The sequence below is a fragment of the Mauremys reevesii genome, linkage group 2 (genome assembly GCF_016161935.1).
Source record: "Mauremys reevesii isolate NIE-2019 linkage group 2, ASM1616193v1, whole genome shotgun sequence".
NCBI lineage: Eukaryota > Metazoa > Chordata > Testudines > Geoemydidae > Mauremys > Mauremys reevesii.
In genome coordinates this window covers 70,658,287-70,675,301 of record NC_052624.1, presented here as the reverse complement: position 1 = coordinate 70,675,301, position 17,015 = coordinate 70,658,287, and the positions used below count along the sequence as shown (strand labels likewise).

The window sequence follows — 17,015 nt, the reverse complement described above, 5'->3', positions numbered from 1 at the left end:
CGAACCTGTGCGAACCGGCTGTAGCTCACCACTGGTTGTAAGTCTTGTTTGTTAATTTCAAATGAAAAACAATTTTGAAACAGCTAAAAAAAAAACTAAATCAATCTATTTCCCTGCCTTCTTTCCCAGCCTGAGCCAGTAGACCAGAAACCAATACAGAGACATTTCTAAAAGGACCTCAAAACTACTATCCACCCACCACAAATTTTTCATAGACCCAACCACAGACCATCATTTATTTCTGCTACAGGCCAGAGACACCAGAATCTCACTTATCCTCCATATATATACTAAGGATTTGATCCTACCCAATTCCAACTTCCTACTGGGCAACAAAAATGATTAAGGGGCTGAAGCACATGACTTATGAGGAGAGGCTGAGGGAACTGGGATTATTTAAGTCTGCAGAAGAGAAGAATGAGGGGGGATTTGATAGCTGCTTTCAACTACCTGAAAGGGGGTTCCAAAGAGGATGGATCTAGACTGTTCTCAGTGGTAGCAGATGACAGAAAAAGGAGTAATGGTCTCAAGTTGCAGTGGGGAGGTTTAGGTTGGATATTAGCAAAAACTTTTTCACTAGAAGGGTGGTGAAGCACTGGAATGCTTTACCTAGGGAGGTGGTGGAATATCCTTCCTTAGAGGTTTTTAGTAAGCTTGATAGGCTTGACAAAGCCCTGGCTGGGATGATTTAGTTGGGGATTGGTCCTGCTTTGAGCAGGGGGCTGGACTAGATGACCTCCTGAGGTCCTTTCCAACCCTGATATTCTATGATTTTATGGTCAAGAGAGCTCCATCTTAATCTCCAGATAATATCTAAAATAACACCTTCCCCATCTCCTATTTCACTAGGAGCTAGCAAAAACAATCTAAACCATGCATCTCCCTGTACTGGCTGGAAACCCCACTAGATCTTCCTTTCATACTTATCCTCCAAATGTGAGTTAAAGAATCCACCCTTCAGGTACAGAGAACATATCCAATCATATCCGATTCACTCTATAGACCAAAACAATTCACCAAAACAATGAACATTTATTTATCATGGGGAGAAAAGAGTTGACAGAGCTGCAGAATGTAATGTTTTTATTTGTAGTCAATAATTGAAAAAATGTATCATTATAATACAATCTCACCCCTGGGAGTTGGCTAATAATATTAGTGATAGTCACTTTAGAAATGCTGGTAGACATGTAAATATATAATGGGCAGGGAATCAGCAACAAAGTTAAGGTTCATTATGGAGCTTCAACTACACTTGTCCTCATTCTCAAATAGTTAGGATTTTTTATAACGATTGTAGGCCATTCTAATGATGATTGTATTAATGTCATAAATAAATGGCTATTTATTTACCTTCTTAATTCTAGCTCGTTTTTGTCTTGGAATTATTATTATTTTACTGTGTTGATAAAGAGAGGATGCTATGGGCTGCTTCTGGCTTTGCAGAATGAGAACACATTCACAAGGCCTTTAAAAATTCTAAATGGAACTTCTTAGAGTTGTAGGTGTAAAAGAAGCTTCTCTTCACATCCCGATCACACATTCTTTCCAAAGATGTTTGTTGTTGGCCTATTTGGACAAGCGTTCTCAGTATTATCTATATTTTCTTTCATCAGTTCCTTAAACCTTTGTTAGTTTTAGCAGTTGCCCTTTACGGACATATCTACACTGCAATTAAACACCCACGGCTGGCTGGTGTCAGCTGACTCACGCTAACGAGTAGAATTCGAGCCCAGTGAGGCCAACTCAGCTGACACCAGCCAAACATGGCTGTTTAATTGCTGTGTAGACATACCCTCCATCAGTGGTGCACAACCTTATTACACAGGAGACCACATAAACCTAAGCACAACCTTGTGTGGGCCAAACAGATTCTACATATTTCCTTGGGTAAATTAAAATGGTGTAAACGTGACAACAAAATACTAATGAATTGGCCATTATGTCGTGTTGAAGCAGGCCTCAGGCTTTGTAAATACTCTGGTGGGCTGTGAACGATCCACAGGCCTCAAGTTGGGCATCCTTGCCATGCATGATCACAGCTCAAGATCAAATTCCTGAACTTAAACCAGGTTATCTTAAATTAGCACTTGAAGAACAAAAAGCTTAGCTGCGTAAACATGGCCCCAGACTCTGGCATCTGTAAGGCTTCAGTGGACCTTGGCTACATAATCTGTCTATTCCACAGATTTAAAGCTGAGATTCAATACTTAGAAATTTCCTCCTTTGAAATCAGGCCGCAACGCCATACATTTTCATAAGATCATGATAGCAACAGAAATAGCTTCAGACCTCTGAAGAGAAGACGGGCACCTTCCCTGAGTGAATGACTGGCTTAACAGAGCTTCATGTCCTTTCCAGATGCTCAGAAAGCCATTTTCTACTTGTTCCCAAGGAGACTTTCATAGCAGAAGTGTATTAGCAGTCATGTGAAAATCTGTCCACACTTTTTCACGTCCCTGTAGGTTGGATATGCAGGCCTTTGCGGTGAAGCCTTTCAGCATCAAGTTTTTCATTCTGTTTAAATGCTTTTCACTTTCTGTGTCTCCCCATCCCTGTCTTCAATGGGGATGGAGGTTAAAACTCTGGAAGAGGTTGGATGAATATTTCTCTTCCTGCTGCAGAACATTTGGATTAGAGTGATAGTCAAAGGAGATGGATAGCATAGAATATACACTATATATGTGCACACTGTATATATAATTTGGTACCCTAGCATGCCTCTAACAAAGTAATAACATATAATTCCTCCACCCAAAATTACAACTGGCAAAATTGTTTTTGGCCTTTTTAAAGCTATTCATGATTTTTTCACATGCTTCTATTGCTTTGCTTTCTTAAACTACTAAATAGTTCACTGCTTGCCTCCATGTAAATGGCCCATTCCTCTTAAGTTACCGATGTTATGTACCAACTACTGTTCCATGTAGCGCCCACATACTGTTTGCGTTGGTAAAATAATTGATGGTTTGTCATCTGTTTGTTTTGTTTATTTTTAATGGCAGCATTTTTCTCTCTATATACAAACTCCCATGCACACACATCAATATTGTAGCCTAGAATTTTCAAACCCATGTGCCAAAAGCAAAACACTAAGACCATATTTAAGATCCTAAATAAAGTAAGGCCTCTTATTAGGTGCCTAAATATGGCTACAGAAACCTAACTGTAGGCTTCCAGAATTGAAAGTGTTGGTCCTAGAGTCTAATTCTAAGAACAAAGGTGTCTTCAAAGTGGACATAATTAATGTATGCAATGTCCATTAATCATTTTGTTATCTGTGTTCATCTGGTATTCTAACCACTGAATTGAAATGAGATACATTAAAAACTGGAGGCTAAGGTTTTCCCCCTGCACTGTGGTACCCCTACCAGTGTGTAGCAGCACTAAAGCCAGTATAACCGCAGTGGAGGACCTCAAGGAAAACCTACAACTATAGGAAGTGATATTGGCAGTTCAGTAGGTAGCATGCTTCCCTTTCAGCCAGTAATGAACCAGGGAACCAGCACGCTGTTACTCGGTGCTGTACTGCTGGCGATGTTTACTTTCAGATGAGATCTCATACTGAATTCCTAACTTTTTGTGGTCATCAAAGATCCTATGACATTTTTCAAAACAGAGTAGTGTTAACCCCAGTGTCTTGACCAAATTTTGCCTAAGTGAGATATTCTTTGCTTTCATATTTGATCATTCCTGACTTCCACGCTGACTTGTGGAACCAGAGAGATTGTATCATAATAATTCAGAAGCTTTAGAAAAGAAGCCAGCTCCTTGAAGTGAGTGATATTCCAGTTTGAGACTGGACAAAGGCAATCTGAATTGTTTGAATGACTCATGGCCAGAAAGCCGCGGCGAAGAAGGAGGATCACTTCATTTCCCTCACAGCTGCAGTAAAGTATCGTACAAATTTCTAAGACCACAGCTGATCAAGTTCAGATGTAGTTTTCTGCAAATGATGCTTTTGCCTCCTCCTTTTGCTTTGCTATAGATCCGTCAGCCTGTCACCAAGAATTAAAAGAGGCACCGGGTATACCTTTGGCCATAGTATAAATAATAAATATAATAATAATGCGTTAATATGGTGTGTGGTTATTTTTTTTTAAACTTCCTCCTCGTGGATTTTGTCTACCTCATGGAAATCTGAAAAAATCCATTAAAACTAACTTTTTATGTGCCTGGATTGTTTTATGGTAACTCTCCAGTTTTATTGTTTATCATCACAGTTTGCCACTCCTTCCCATTTACCTCTATTTTTTCGTTTATTTTTCCTTTACTATTTTTTTCTTTCATTAGCTGTCACAAGACTACATATTCAGTCATTGAAATCTAGGATGAAATCCTGGGCCCTGGGTCAATTGCAGAAGAGCTCCAATTGACTTCAGTGGGGCCAGGATTTTATCCCTATTCATCAAGTAGTGAGAGCATCAGACCCTGTGCTTCAGTACATGAGGCAGTTGCTGCTGGTTAACATGCAAATAGGCTACCATATCCCTCTAGATATTATTTTCCTCTGATTCATTTTTCCCTGTAAGTAATTAGGAACTTCTGTTTACTTGAGCATAATCCTGCCCAATTTCCTAAGGGGGATATCATACAGGAAGATCTGGATGACCTTGTAATCTGGAGTAATAGTGATAGGATGAAATTTAATAGTGAAAAGTGCAAGGTCATGCATTTAGGGATTAATAACAAGAACTATTGTTATAAGCTGGGGAGGCATCAGTTGGAAGTAACAGAGGAGGAGAAGGACCTCGGAGTATTGGTTGATCACAAGATGACTATGAGCCGCAAATGTGATATGGCCGTGAAAAAAGCTAATGTGGTCTTGGGATGCATCAGGTGAGGTATTTCCAGTAAAGATAAGGAGGTGTTAGTACCATTATACAAGGCACTGGTGAGACCTCATCTGGAATATTGTGTGCAGTTCTGGTCTCTCGTGTTTAAGAAGAATGAATTCAAACTGGAACAGGTTCAGAGAAGGGCTACTAGGATGATCCGAGGAATGGAAAACCTGTCATATGAAAGGAGACTCAAAGAGCTTGGCTTGTTTAGCCTAACCAAAAGAAGGCTGAGGGGAGATATGATTGCTCTCTATAAATATATCAGAGGAATAAATACCAGGGAGGCAGAGGAATTATTTAAGCTCAGTACCAATGTGGACACAAGAACAAATGGATATAAACTGCATATCAGGAAGTTTAGACTTGAAATTAGATGAAAGTTTCTAACCATCAGAGGAGTGAAGTTCTAGAACAGCCTTCCAAGGGGAGTAGTGGGGGCAAAAGACTTATCTGGCTTTAAGACCAAGCTTGATAAGTGTATGGAGGGGATGGTATAATGGGATAGCCTAATTTTGGCAATTAATTTGTCTTTGACTACTAACGGCAAATATGGCCAATGGCTTGTGATGGGATGTTAGATGGGGTGGGATCTGAGTTACTACAGAGAATTTTTTCCTGGGTGTCTGGCTGGTGAGTCTTGCCCACATGCTGAGGGTTAGCTGATCGCCATATTTGGGGTCGGGAAGGAATTTTCCTCCAGGGCAGATTGGCAGAAGCCCTGGAGTGGTTTCGCCTTCCTCTGCAGCGTGGGGCACAGGTCACTTGTTGGAAGGTTCTCTGCACCTTGAAGTCTTTAAACCATGATTTGAGGACTTCAATGGCTCAGACACAGGTTTGATACAGGAGTGGGTGGGTGCGTTTCTGTGGCCTGCATTGTGCAGGAGGTCAGACTAGATGATCATAATGGTCCCTTCTGACCTTAAAGTCTATGATTCTAACTTAATCCCCAGTGTATCTGCACTGCAAATGGTAGCTGGCACTGATATAGTCTGTCAAAAAAGCATCTGCACAGGTTCGTACGGAAGAGCTTGTTGTTTTATGATATCTGTCAACAACAAGCAGGTATAAAGGTAATACAGTATGTGCTGTACTTTTGGATAGGTCACAATGCCAGCTGTAGACTTTATCTTTAGCTTTTGTTACACATTAATATGAACACCATTTGCAACAGTCACTGCTTCCAAAAATGAAATCTGTTTTTCCTGTCATGTAATTACCTTTAAGTGTAAGCCACAAAAAAAAGGCCGTTGAGGTTGAGTATGATGTGAATTATGAAACATTCTGCCATGGATCTTTGTGAAGGATTCTATTCTTTGTCAAGGACATTATCTTTCATTGTATTCATTATTGGATTAAACGTAAGCAGTGAAAATTCTGTTTTACATTCTGTATTAAAAATTGTTATATATTATAGGTGGAGCAGTAGTGATCCCTGTAGTTAAGGTAGGCTAACAGTTTTCATTATAACTCTGTTTTCAGTTGCTTGTAACTTTGACAAACTTCACTTATTCAAGCCAGAATTTCCCATACTTGGTCTCTATTTACACATTATACTAGTGCTGTCAGATAGTAGAATTACTACTTCAACTCAAGTCATAGAGGACTGTGTCATGGATCTGATGGTCCTGAGTTCAGACCTTGCTTTCAACCCACATGGACCAGGGGGCTCATTACCATTACACACAATGGAATTTCTTTGTTTTTTCAATTTTCTTTTTTTAAACCTGAAGAAAATCCACTCCCCAAATCTGTTAAAAGAATGTTGTTAAAGTTGCAAAATCTAGCTAGATCCTCCCCACCCACCAGATTTCAGAGCCCAGGCTCGAGCCCAAGCAGGAATAATGCCTACACTGCTATTTTTAGCCATATGGTTGGAGCCCCAAAAGCTTGAGTCAGTTGACCCGGGCTCTGACACTCGCTGCCATGTTTTTTGGTTGGTTGGTTTTTTGCAGCATAGGCGTGCCCTTATTTTTCTCTACTGAAATACCAGACGGCCGATGGCGGAGGCACCAGGTTATAGTCGTTCCAGCACTAGATCAGAGATTTTTGTCTGTATTGAGTTTGACATTTTTGTATGTATGAAATTTAGGCTATAATTCACATATGCACACATCTGCTTGCATTTGTTATGTGGAGAAGCATATGTACCTCTGGCCAGTGAAACGACAGAGCTGGGGTTTATACATAAAAAGCAGGTTTTTCTCTACTAGTTCTGCCCCTTGCAAACATTAAACACAACAGATAGTAGGAAACTCCAAGTAGGAAATTTCTTCATATTTCTTGGGGAAGGAAACATTACCATGATGCAGTGTGGAAGAGAAAAAACGTTATCTGATGTGCAACTCACAGGAAGAAAAGAAACTTCAACCATGCTTGGAACAGACAGTTTTATCACACATAGCAAATTAGAGCATAACACACATTAAAGCCTTCTACTGGTAAACTCCTTCTGCCCCAAGACATTAGTACATAAGATGAGTTGGGTTTTAGTTTAGTTTTGCTTATTTGTTTTGGGTTTTTTCATTTTCCTGTTCTTTAGTTGTGCCTTTCTTGTTTACAAATCATCCAGATATACTGGATTGGGCCCATGCAAATCTAGCCTACTTGATCAACCTACCGTGAACCCTTAGTCATAATCCTGATTACATTTGCCTTAGCTGATCTCTCTGATACCAGCCCACTTTTGTGCCCTTAGGTGCTTGTATATGTTAGTGGTTTTTTTTAGAAAACACCATAGCCCTTGCTGCCCAGTTTATAATAAAATGTGCAAATTAGAGGAGGGAAGGCTGTGTCAAAGATTCACTGTTTTGAGTCATTTGTTTTCCAAGCAAGTCAGTTAGATGCAAGTGAGAGACTAATTTATTTGTCTGCTGCAACTACATTGATCATGTCCAAGCAGAAACTGTGGTAGATTTTGAACTCCTTTTTTTTCAATGAGAGCAAATTGGTGTGTAACAGTAAAAATAGCAGTTCAGTATTGTGTGCATATATATACATCAGTCTGCATCTTACTGATCTCTTTTTACTAATTTGTGTTGTAACTGAGAGATTAGTATAAACAACGACCTTTCAGCACGTTATTGTTTTACCTATTTACTCGCCACTCAGTTATGGCCTTGTGCTGAGGGAGCAAAGGAGGGAAGAAAATACCTGTACCACCAATGTGGTATCGATGGAGTAAGCTCCTAGCACAATGGAACAATTTGGTTAACATCTGGTGCTACCACAGTATAGATGTTTAATAATAATAATCATAATCATCATAAAACCTGTATAAGGTGTAATGGGCTAGATCTTTAGCTGGTGTAGGATCTGGCTCAGTGCTTTAAGGGTCACTGTGAGGAGTGCATTGAATAGCAGCTGCTGTTCAAACCATCCTGCTCGTCAGTGCACAGGATCAGGACCATAGACATACCCCCTCAGCCCACCCCCAGAAACACCTGTTGGAGTCAGTAAGCACTGATGGCAGCCTTGCCCCTCCCATTTATGGGTAGCAGCCATATTATGGTTCCCTACTGCCCAGATGCACCAAGGAGGAGGAAGGAGAATGTGGAAGATTGCTGTGCCCTCTTCTCCACTAGCACACCCATTAGCACATTGAAATAGAGAAACGGAAAAAATGTGAGTAGGTTTATTTAAGTTAATAACAAATGAATGATGGCTGTAGTCACTGGGGCTTTGATAGCCCTGTGTATATTGAGGTTCAAATAGCACTCCGTTTATAGCACCTAGTTTTATATTTATTTTTTCTGTTTACCTTCTTTCCTTGCTTTTTCCACCTTCACCTTTAGTCACAGATCCTGTTTGCAAATATTTGTAATGCCGTTTACTTTGGGCTGTGTTCAGGAAAAAGCACCAAGAAAGCTCTGCAGATCCCCCAGGTTACACAGATTTTGAAGCTGCTCCTTATTTCAAAGGAATACTCCTCCCCTTCAGTAGAGGGCAAAAGAATAGGGACTGTGGTAGTGCCTGGTTCTTGCATGAGGCAGGGGGGAGGGATATCTCAGTGGTTTGAGCATTGGCCTGCTAAACCCAGGGTTGTGAGTTCAATCCTTGAGGGGGCCATTTGGGGATTTGGTCCTGCTTTGAGCAGGGGGTTGGACTAGATGATCTCTTGAGGTCCCTTCCAACCCTAATAATCTATGATTCTAAATTACAGCTCCTTGCAGCCACCCCTTCTTGCAGAGCTGTCCATGGAGAAAGCACACTCTGGCTCCATCCAATTTATTCTCACTATTCCCCTCTTAGACATGTGTGTGAATAGTAGTATCCCCATTTTAGAGAGGAATCTGAAGAGAGATGTGAAGTGACTCACTCAGGGCATCACAAAGCTGGGAATACAATTCGAGACATTCTGATATGTTCACTCCTATAGGCCAGGCTGTACCTCATATGGGCTGTTTATTAACAACCCTGCTAACTCCCTCCCAAAATGTGGTCACCAGACCAGACCCCAACCTAAGTAGGTGAGTGTGAGGAGGATGGCCTAGGCAGTGACAGTCTCCATGTGAGAAGGTTTGTCTGAGCCCAGTTCAAGCAGCTTAGGAAGAAGGTGCAAAGACAAAACTATTCTGCCAAGCATATTACCGTATAATGGAAGATTCACCATATCTGTGGAAACACCAGGCAAAGATTTTGTTTTGACCCTTCTGTCCCACTAACTATAATTGGGAAGAGTGATTGTTGGTTGCATAAAAAGAAAGAGTGGACAATAGCCCTACCCTTACATCCCCCTGACATCAAATTCTCACTGCACATCCGTTTAGGCTGGGTGTATAGACTTCCAATAGCGAAGGCAACTTTTTTATTTGATGGACTCTGCCCTAGCTGAGACTTTGTTTCCTCTTTAGGTGGCAGTAATTACTCATTATCAGTATATGCCGTTATAACATCTCTGCAGTGACCAGATGAATCCTCCACCTATACACATAAAAAAAACTCTAGGCCAGAGATCCCCAAACTGTGGGGTGCAACCGCCTAGGGGGGCATGGAGGAACATTCAGGGGGGTGCAGAGGGGCCCGGGTCAGTCCTCACAGGAATCAGGGAGGGAGCACCACCCACACCCGCTTCGCTCCCGGCTTTGCTCCGGTCCTGCCCCCAGCTGCAGCCCCTGACTGCAGCCCAGCTGTGGCTCCGCCCCTAGCCCTGTCCCCAGCCTTGGCCCTGGCTGGCACAAATGAAGGCACAATGTGTTGAAGAAAAGGGCGTAAGTTAAATAATATTGTTCTGTAATGGTGAAACGAACCCACATTTTAACAAGCTAGGCCATAATGAAATATTAAAAAAGGCCACACCATAATAACGTGGGAAAAGAAGACAAAATGAATGATCCGTCTGTGGCAGGTCCTTTCCCTTTGTAGAAATCTGAAAGTCTGAGAAATGCCAACATGTTCATAAGAGAAGATAGACCTATCAATCAGGCACTTTAAAAGATGATTATTAAATTAACTAATCTGTAAATTAAATATTTTCCCCAAAACAGCAAGAGCCCATCTGTAATGGCTGCTCACTAGAATATGGTCTGCACCCTTGAATTAGCTTGTGCTTGGACAAAACCTCCACTGAAGTTAATAGGAGTTTTGCCTCAGTAAACATTGCAAGATTTGGCCCAGAGGCAACAGCAAAATTCTACTTTCTTTCTAACTGAATGTTCAAATGAGGCAAATTTTCAAAGAGTCAGAGCCCAGGAGCAATACAAAAAATAAGGGTGCAGCTCCACAGCTGATTTTTACATACAGTTACTGTGCTGTGATTGATGAATGCAAGCTTGGTATTTAGGCATACAAACGGCCAGTTGGATACCAACACACACACAGTCCTGGAATCATAATTGCTCTTTTTGCACTCTGCTCTGGGTTGTTGTTGTTTTCAAAACCAGACTCTCATTGTGGGCCAGAATGTGATGCCTTTGCCCATGCTGAGTAATAGCTTACTCCACAACAGTCCCATTGACTTCAGTGGCACTTCTTTGTAAAATGCTACTTAATGTAAGTGAGGGCATCACAGTCTGGCCTTATCCGTTAACAGCTAACTGTAGATGGGACACTCCTGATCATGCAAGTTGCTGCACCCGGCACATCTTTGTGTATGAGTAATCTCAACAACCAAAGAACCGTGCATAGAAATGCTTTGAAAATGGTACATTATCTTATATGGAAAGCTTCCTGTTGTGATATTAGTTATAACAAATCCGTTTTTCAAAAGCTTTTATTTTAGAAATTAGATTTCGAGATGCAATTTTTTTCAAGCAATTTTTCCCCTTTCATGTCTTTCTACACACAGTGGTCCAAATTTATCCATGGTGTAACTTCACTAAGATTAAGGGAGTTGCACTATGTAAGGATGTATTCGGCCCCATATTTCCAATCAGCTATGTCGCACTCTGTGTTAGGCTTTATTTTATGGAGAATTTGGGAATAGGTTTACTTTCCATCTTGAGCTATTCTCAGTGGCCTGCCCTCCACACTGTTACTGCTTCTAGCTTCCAGTCTCTAACCTGTTCACTAATATAGTTCGGCTGGGAATACACCTCTCCAATTTTGTTTTCTTTTTAATTTCCTTTGAGATTGCTGAATTAATGCTGAATTCTAAGAAGTGTTGACAAAAGCTGAATGCAACAGCTATTAGGAGAGAACCACTGGCATCCCAGGAGCCTTAGTTAAGTAAGGAGGAACCTTACAACACAAAATAAACTGCAATCACCATGGACATCAGAATGAGACAAAAAAAGACCATTTGATGCTGAGTTATGAAATCTGAAACTGCACAGACAAATTTCAAAGAATTACAAGTTCTGCTCACACAGCTGTTATAGCAACATTGCACATTTACAAGCTTGCAAGGCTACAAACATTAATATTCAAGTCTAAAAGTCCTTTGGATGCTTTAGAAACACAACATTTTTTTTTAATGTAAAGACTTCTTTGAAAATTCCTTGGTAAATTTAATAATACAGAGGTATTGCAAAGCATTCTCTTATTGGTCTCTCCAACTGTAGTGGCTCTGCAGCCCATCCTTTTCCTTCTTGTTTATTTTTAAATGCACTTCAGAACTAAACTGGAGCCACGTGGTGTATGGTAGAGTAACATGGTAGATGGACTTTTGTGTCAAAAATAAAGTTGGTGAAAAAGACATAGACATTTACTCTGAAAAGGTTCAAGTGTCTAGCTTATGAATCTCAGTTCGTCTTTAAATCAACTAAGTTATATAACTGATTTTTTTCATGTTGTGTGGGGTTGCCAGGGTTGCAGTGGCTTTTCCATGAAATATGAATAACAAAATATAAAAATATGTATGTGGGCCTGCATATTTGTGTAGTCTTGCCAATTTTTGACCTTGTAATTGGCATGGATATACACTATTAGCCATACAGGGAGACCACTGGAAAGTGAAATTATTTTAAGAGGTAGTATTTTTTGAGATTATGTAAGGAATTGTGGAAAACTGCATTACAACACATTTTTCCCTACAGTTTCCTGTATGGTGGGGCCTCAAAAATCTTCAGAATGTCCCTAGAAAGTGTTTATTTTCATATAGCTACAAATAAGTGCATACAGGTAGTGGTCATAACAAACCCATCTTTTCCTTTAGATTTAAACAAGTATTGAAACTTACAAGGTGTAAACATGTTCAGAATATAAAAGCTGAAATACTTGTGTTTTAATATTTAAATTCTTAAATAATTGTGTATAACATTTTCTGAATAGCAGGCATCATACAGATGATGCCTTGTCATTGTACCTGTTCTTTGTGTGTCTTTTAGGTCTAATATACTGTAGTCACTGACAAAATCAAGTCTGAACTATGGTGAGAACTATAGTGCTAGGAAAGGTAGACAAGAGAAAACTGTATTTTAGTTTCTCCTGCCTCAGACATCGTCACTATGTTGCTAGCCAGGTTCTGGTTTCAGAATACTTTTGTGGATAACAAATAGAGATACACTGAACAGAAAGAATGCAGCTTGATTTCCAAATACTAAGCTGAGTATGCATTGATAGCAATTAGAAAAGGATTGCTTTGAATTACAAATAGAGTAAATGTGATATTTGGGAATGAGGTATATGGGACTAAGAACAAACACGAGATAACAGTAGTTAATAGTCACTTTTCTGACCAGACTCACATTTTCAAGAGTCCTATAATAACGATATTCCATTTACTAAAGTAAATAGAGATAACTTTCAGAACTTTTAACAATATGTCAAATCTGAAAATCTGATTCTCATAATTGTTTTTAAACTGCTTTATTACCCACTTGCATAGTTAATATATCCAATTTTTGGTTTGTATACAGAGAATTCTCTTGAGTGAAATTCCTGTAAAGTTACCTGTTCAGTCCATAAGAATAGCAGAATTTCATCATGATTAATGTATCAATGAATATCAAATTGACATCCACTGACAGTGATTTAAGATGTTCAGTAAACATGTTATAAAACTATTTTACATTTTAATTTTGATTCATAAAATCTAAAATATAAACATTTGTGAATATTTGGAACACCAGCTATGGAATGACATTACTGTAGAATCTAGCTTTGCTGTCCAGTAGTAAAAAGGAGTTATTTTTAGACACGTAGTTTTATGAACTGACAGTATTTAAATGTTTTATTTAAAACAAATACATTTCAGGACTGTTGTTAATTAAATATAATAATTGTTGCCTTGTTATTTATTATTGTTTATGTATTTGTTATTTGCTTAGGACCACAGCGTTAAAACTCACAAGATAAAATGTGTCTCTCTGATATTGCTCTAGTAACCTCAACTAGAGAAAGGTAGTGGTAGCAAGAGCGGAACTGCTAAGCATGCCCACATAAGAATGTCATACTTAGGTAACAGAGTGTCCCTCAGGTCAGCCTACGCTAAGAGCAAAGTCAAACAAGGCTGAATCCTTGATGTTTTGTGTTTTAAGTATCTGAAAATTGTACACGACCAGCCTCGACCCACAAGACCTCAAATGATCATATGAGCGAGGCAATAAATTGATGGTAACTTGCCCTGGGCCCATGTTCTAGTTGTGGTGTTGATGAAAGTTGCATCTAGTGGTAACCTGTGCATGTAGATCCAGCTGTCTTTTCAGGCTTAATAGAGGGGGAAATCATTACATTTAATTGCACTGAAGGGAAACTGACTATGGTGGCTGAAAGTGCATGGCTGAAAAGCTCTGCATCTTATCAATGCGGTCAAGTGGAGATGCTTGTGAATACCACCAGATCAAGAGAATTGAGAAACCACTTGCTTTCCAAAACTCCACAGCTCAGCAAGATCTTGGCAATGCCAACAGTTTGTCAACCAGTGCTTGTCAACCCTCCAAAAAATGGCCTTCCAGCCTGGGATAGGCTGGTACATCTTCCTGACAGACATCACAAATGGAATTTTGTAGATATAGCAGAAAATCGCTTGTGTAGGAAAAGACATTCCAGAAATGATGTGCTGAGAAATGGACAGCAATCTTCACAGTTTCTACATGCTTCAGTTTGGACTAGCTCAATATTACATCCAGGTCCTGCAAAAGTGAATATTCAAGGCATGTCAAGTTCCCAGGAGTACAATATAGAAGAAAAAAAATGTAAAGGTAATTAGAATTATTATTCAGAACATAACAAATATTTAAAAAGAAAAGAAGCCAGAGTGTCTTTGGAGTTGATTAGGCTTTGGCCATAGATAACAGCTTTGTAATATGGGGCAATCTAGCTATAGATGTTTTTCATGGCAATAGCTGTGGCTTTCAGTTTATCCTGCGAGTATTTCATCTTTGTATGTTTTAATATATTTGTAAAGAGCTAAAGTGATGTACAATTTGAAATTTATTTTAAAAATTAATTTGCTATATACTATATATAACTAATTCCTGATGTCCCTTTAAAAAAGGGGTTTTTTTTCTTTCTCTCTTTGTACCCTGACCAAAATTATTTCTTTTTGTGCCTGGTCTTTGTATAGTGAATATTCTTTTCCTTGAGCAGGCAGTAGTATTGAAAGTTCTGTTTTAGGACAGTCCTGTTTGTCCAAGCTAGAGCAGAGTTGCGAGGGAGGTGTTATGCCTTGTAAATGCGTAACTGTCACCACAAATTTGGTGGTTTTGTGGTTTATATTCCTTTTTAAACTGGAATAAATAGTTCATCAGTGCTCTTCTCTCAAAGAAATAAATATATGTGCATAATGCTCTGAGGGAGGGACAACAAGTTGTTTTCTTTTACTTAAAGTCTTGCGTCACTCCAGAAGGAAAGATTATAGTGTCAGGAAGGATATCACCTCATGAAAAAGTTAAACTGGTCTAAGTACCTGATTTCTTTTAGATTTAGCTGCTCTTTACCTCAGAATGCCTTCTAGCTAACAGATGTCAGGTGTTGATCGCTTTAACGTCTTACTAAAGGCTGTCTGAAGTCTGCAGAATCCAGACAGCTCCATCAAGGGTTCTATTAATTAAGTTGTGTGTCAAACTGTGTTAAAACAATTATCTGTTCTTCTTCATTTTTTAATTAAAAGAACTTTTTACCTCAAAATTGTTTTGAGGGACGGCAACTTGAAAAAAGGTGCACATTTTAAGTAGCAGTAGTTACTTTGTCAAGAGATAAGCTGTCTAATTAACTAATGTCTTTTAACAGTGTCTTCCGATTATGAGACATGAGGGGACTTAACAAATTGGGTTGCCTTGGTCATAGGACTATAATTGTACTTACCAATGTTTGTTCAGTACTAGTCTTAAAAGTTTTCAAAAATCATTGAAGAATTTGCCTGTTTGTGCCATTTTGTCAGCGAATGATCAATAAACAATTTATTTATGACAAGACATGAGAACATCCTACACTGGAAATGAGCTATAAGGAAATAATCAAATAATGGCCAGGGTGAGCCCATAGAAAATTCTGCATTATGAAAAGAGACAACTTCATTCTTTGTAAACCAAATGTCTTCAAATTCATCAAGGGCACTTATCCTAACTGAGGACTAAGGTCATGACAAGTCTGAACCTTTCAGAATAAAATTAACCATTTTTAGTTAACCAAATAGAAAAAGGGATATTAAATCTTGGAATGAAAGACAAATCACACTGGTGTTTTATCGAAACCTTACTACAGTCTTGGTGGAATGTCATAGCCAAAATGCTATTCTTTAATAGGCCTTCGATTCCACTGAGATGCATGCCACTAAACACCAAATGCTAACTTCAAAATGAGACAACAGTGCATAGTATCTGATATGTGTACTTTGTGATTATAATAGTGACACATTGGTGGTTAGAAATAGGGCAAATACTATAAAGATTGTATTTTCTGCTCAGATAAGTCTTGAATATGTTGTTTGGACTCTGAAGTTTGAGCTGAACATAGCTTTATTTAAGAAATAAATCTCGTTTCCTGTGTTATCCAGCATAATATAGGAATTGGAGAGCCAGAACTAGGAATCTAATATGGTCAGCTGATATCTGGGCACATCAAACAGAGATTTCATCTGTCCCTGGGTTGGCATTTAAGAATTTTTTTTCTTTTAAAATTTGTTCTGTGATAAAAGTTTGTGTTTTGAACAGTGTCCTGAGCCTAAAGCATGGGATACATATAACTGTAATACAAAATAAAGAGTCAAGGTGATCAAAAAAACACATTTTTTAAAAGTAGGGACTCATTATACCACATGGGCACATTTATAGGTGTATTTGGCAGAGACAGATATGGTGGAAACCTTGTCTAGAGCCAGAGCCACACTAATAGATTTGCCAAAACAAACAGTTGATGGTGTATATTGTACTTTCTTTACAGTACACAAAGATAAACATTGTCCTGAATCAACTCCACACTGTGCAGTATGAAACCACAGTGTGCAGACAGTTTGCATTGTAATTTCCTCAAAGAGTAGTACAGAATAGTGGGTTTTGTCAAAACTGGCATAGAGAATGTATGCTGGTATTCTTTTAAAGGTAAAAGAATATCGAATTGGTGTGATTAATGAGTGAAGTGTGGGTTAGTATTTTAAAATACAATGCTATGTTGTCACTTGTAATCATATAAATAGGCACGAAGAAAGGAGTATAATGGCCATAATAACACAAAAAAACCAAAATGCATATAATTGTATTATATAATAATATAATATTATTATATTAATTATAATAATATTACTTTGTACAACAACACTAGAATTCTGAAATATGTTGTAATCCTTCATGCTAAATG

General features: G+C 38.8%; 1 protein-coding gene across 7 annotated transcripts in view; it reads left to right on the top strand.

The window, feature by feature from the left end:
* The window catches only part of THRB (thyroid hormone receptor beta), a 244,194-nt gene that overhangs the window by 187,533 nt on the left and 39,646 nt on the right, over positions 1-17,015 (top strand). Inside the window, exon 1 of one of the 7 annotated variants that reach the window (XM_039525181.1) lies at positions 13,897-14,419. The exons of the other annotated variants lie outside the window; for them this stretch is intronic. Within the exon in view, the coding sequence (XP_039381115.1) occupies positions 13,978-14,419 (442 nt within the window). The 5' untranslated portion in view covers positions 13,897-13,977. Of the gene's footprint in view, positions 1-13,896; positions 14,420-17,015 lie in introns of those variants that run through there. 7 annotated transcript variants of the gene reach the window in all.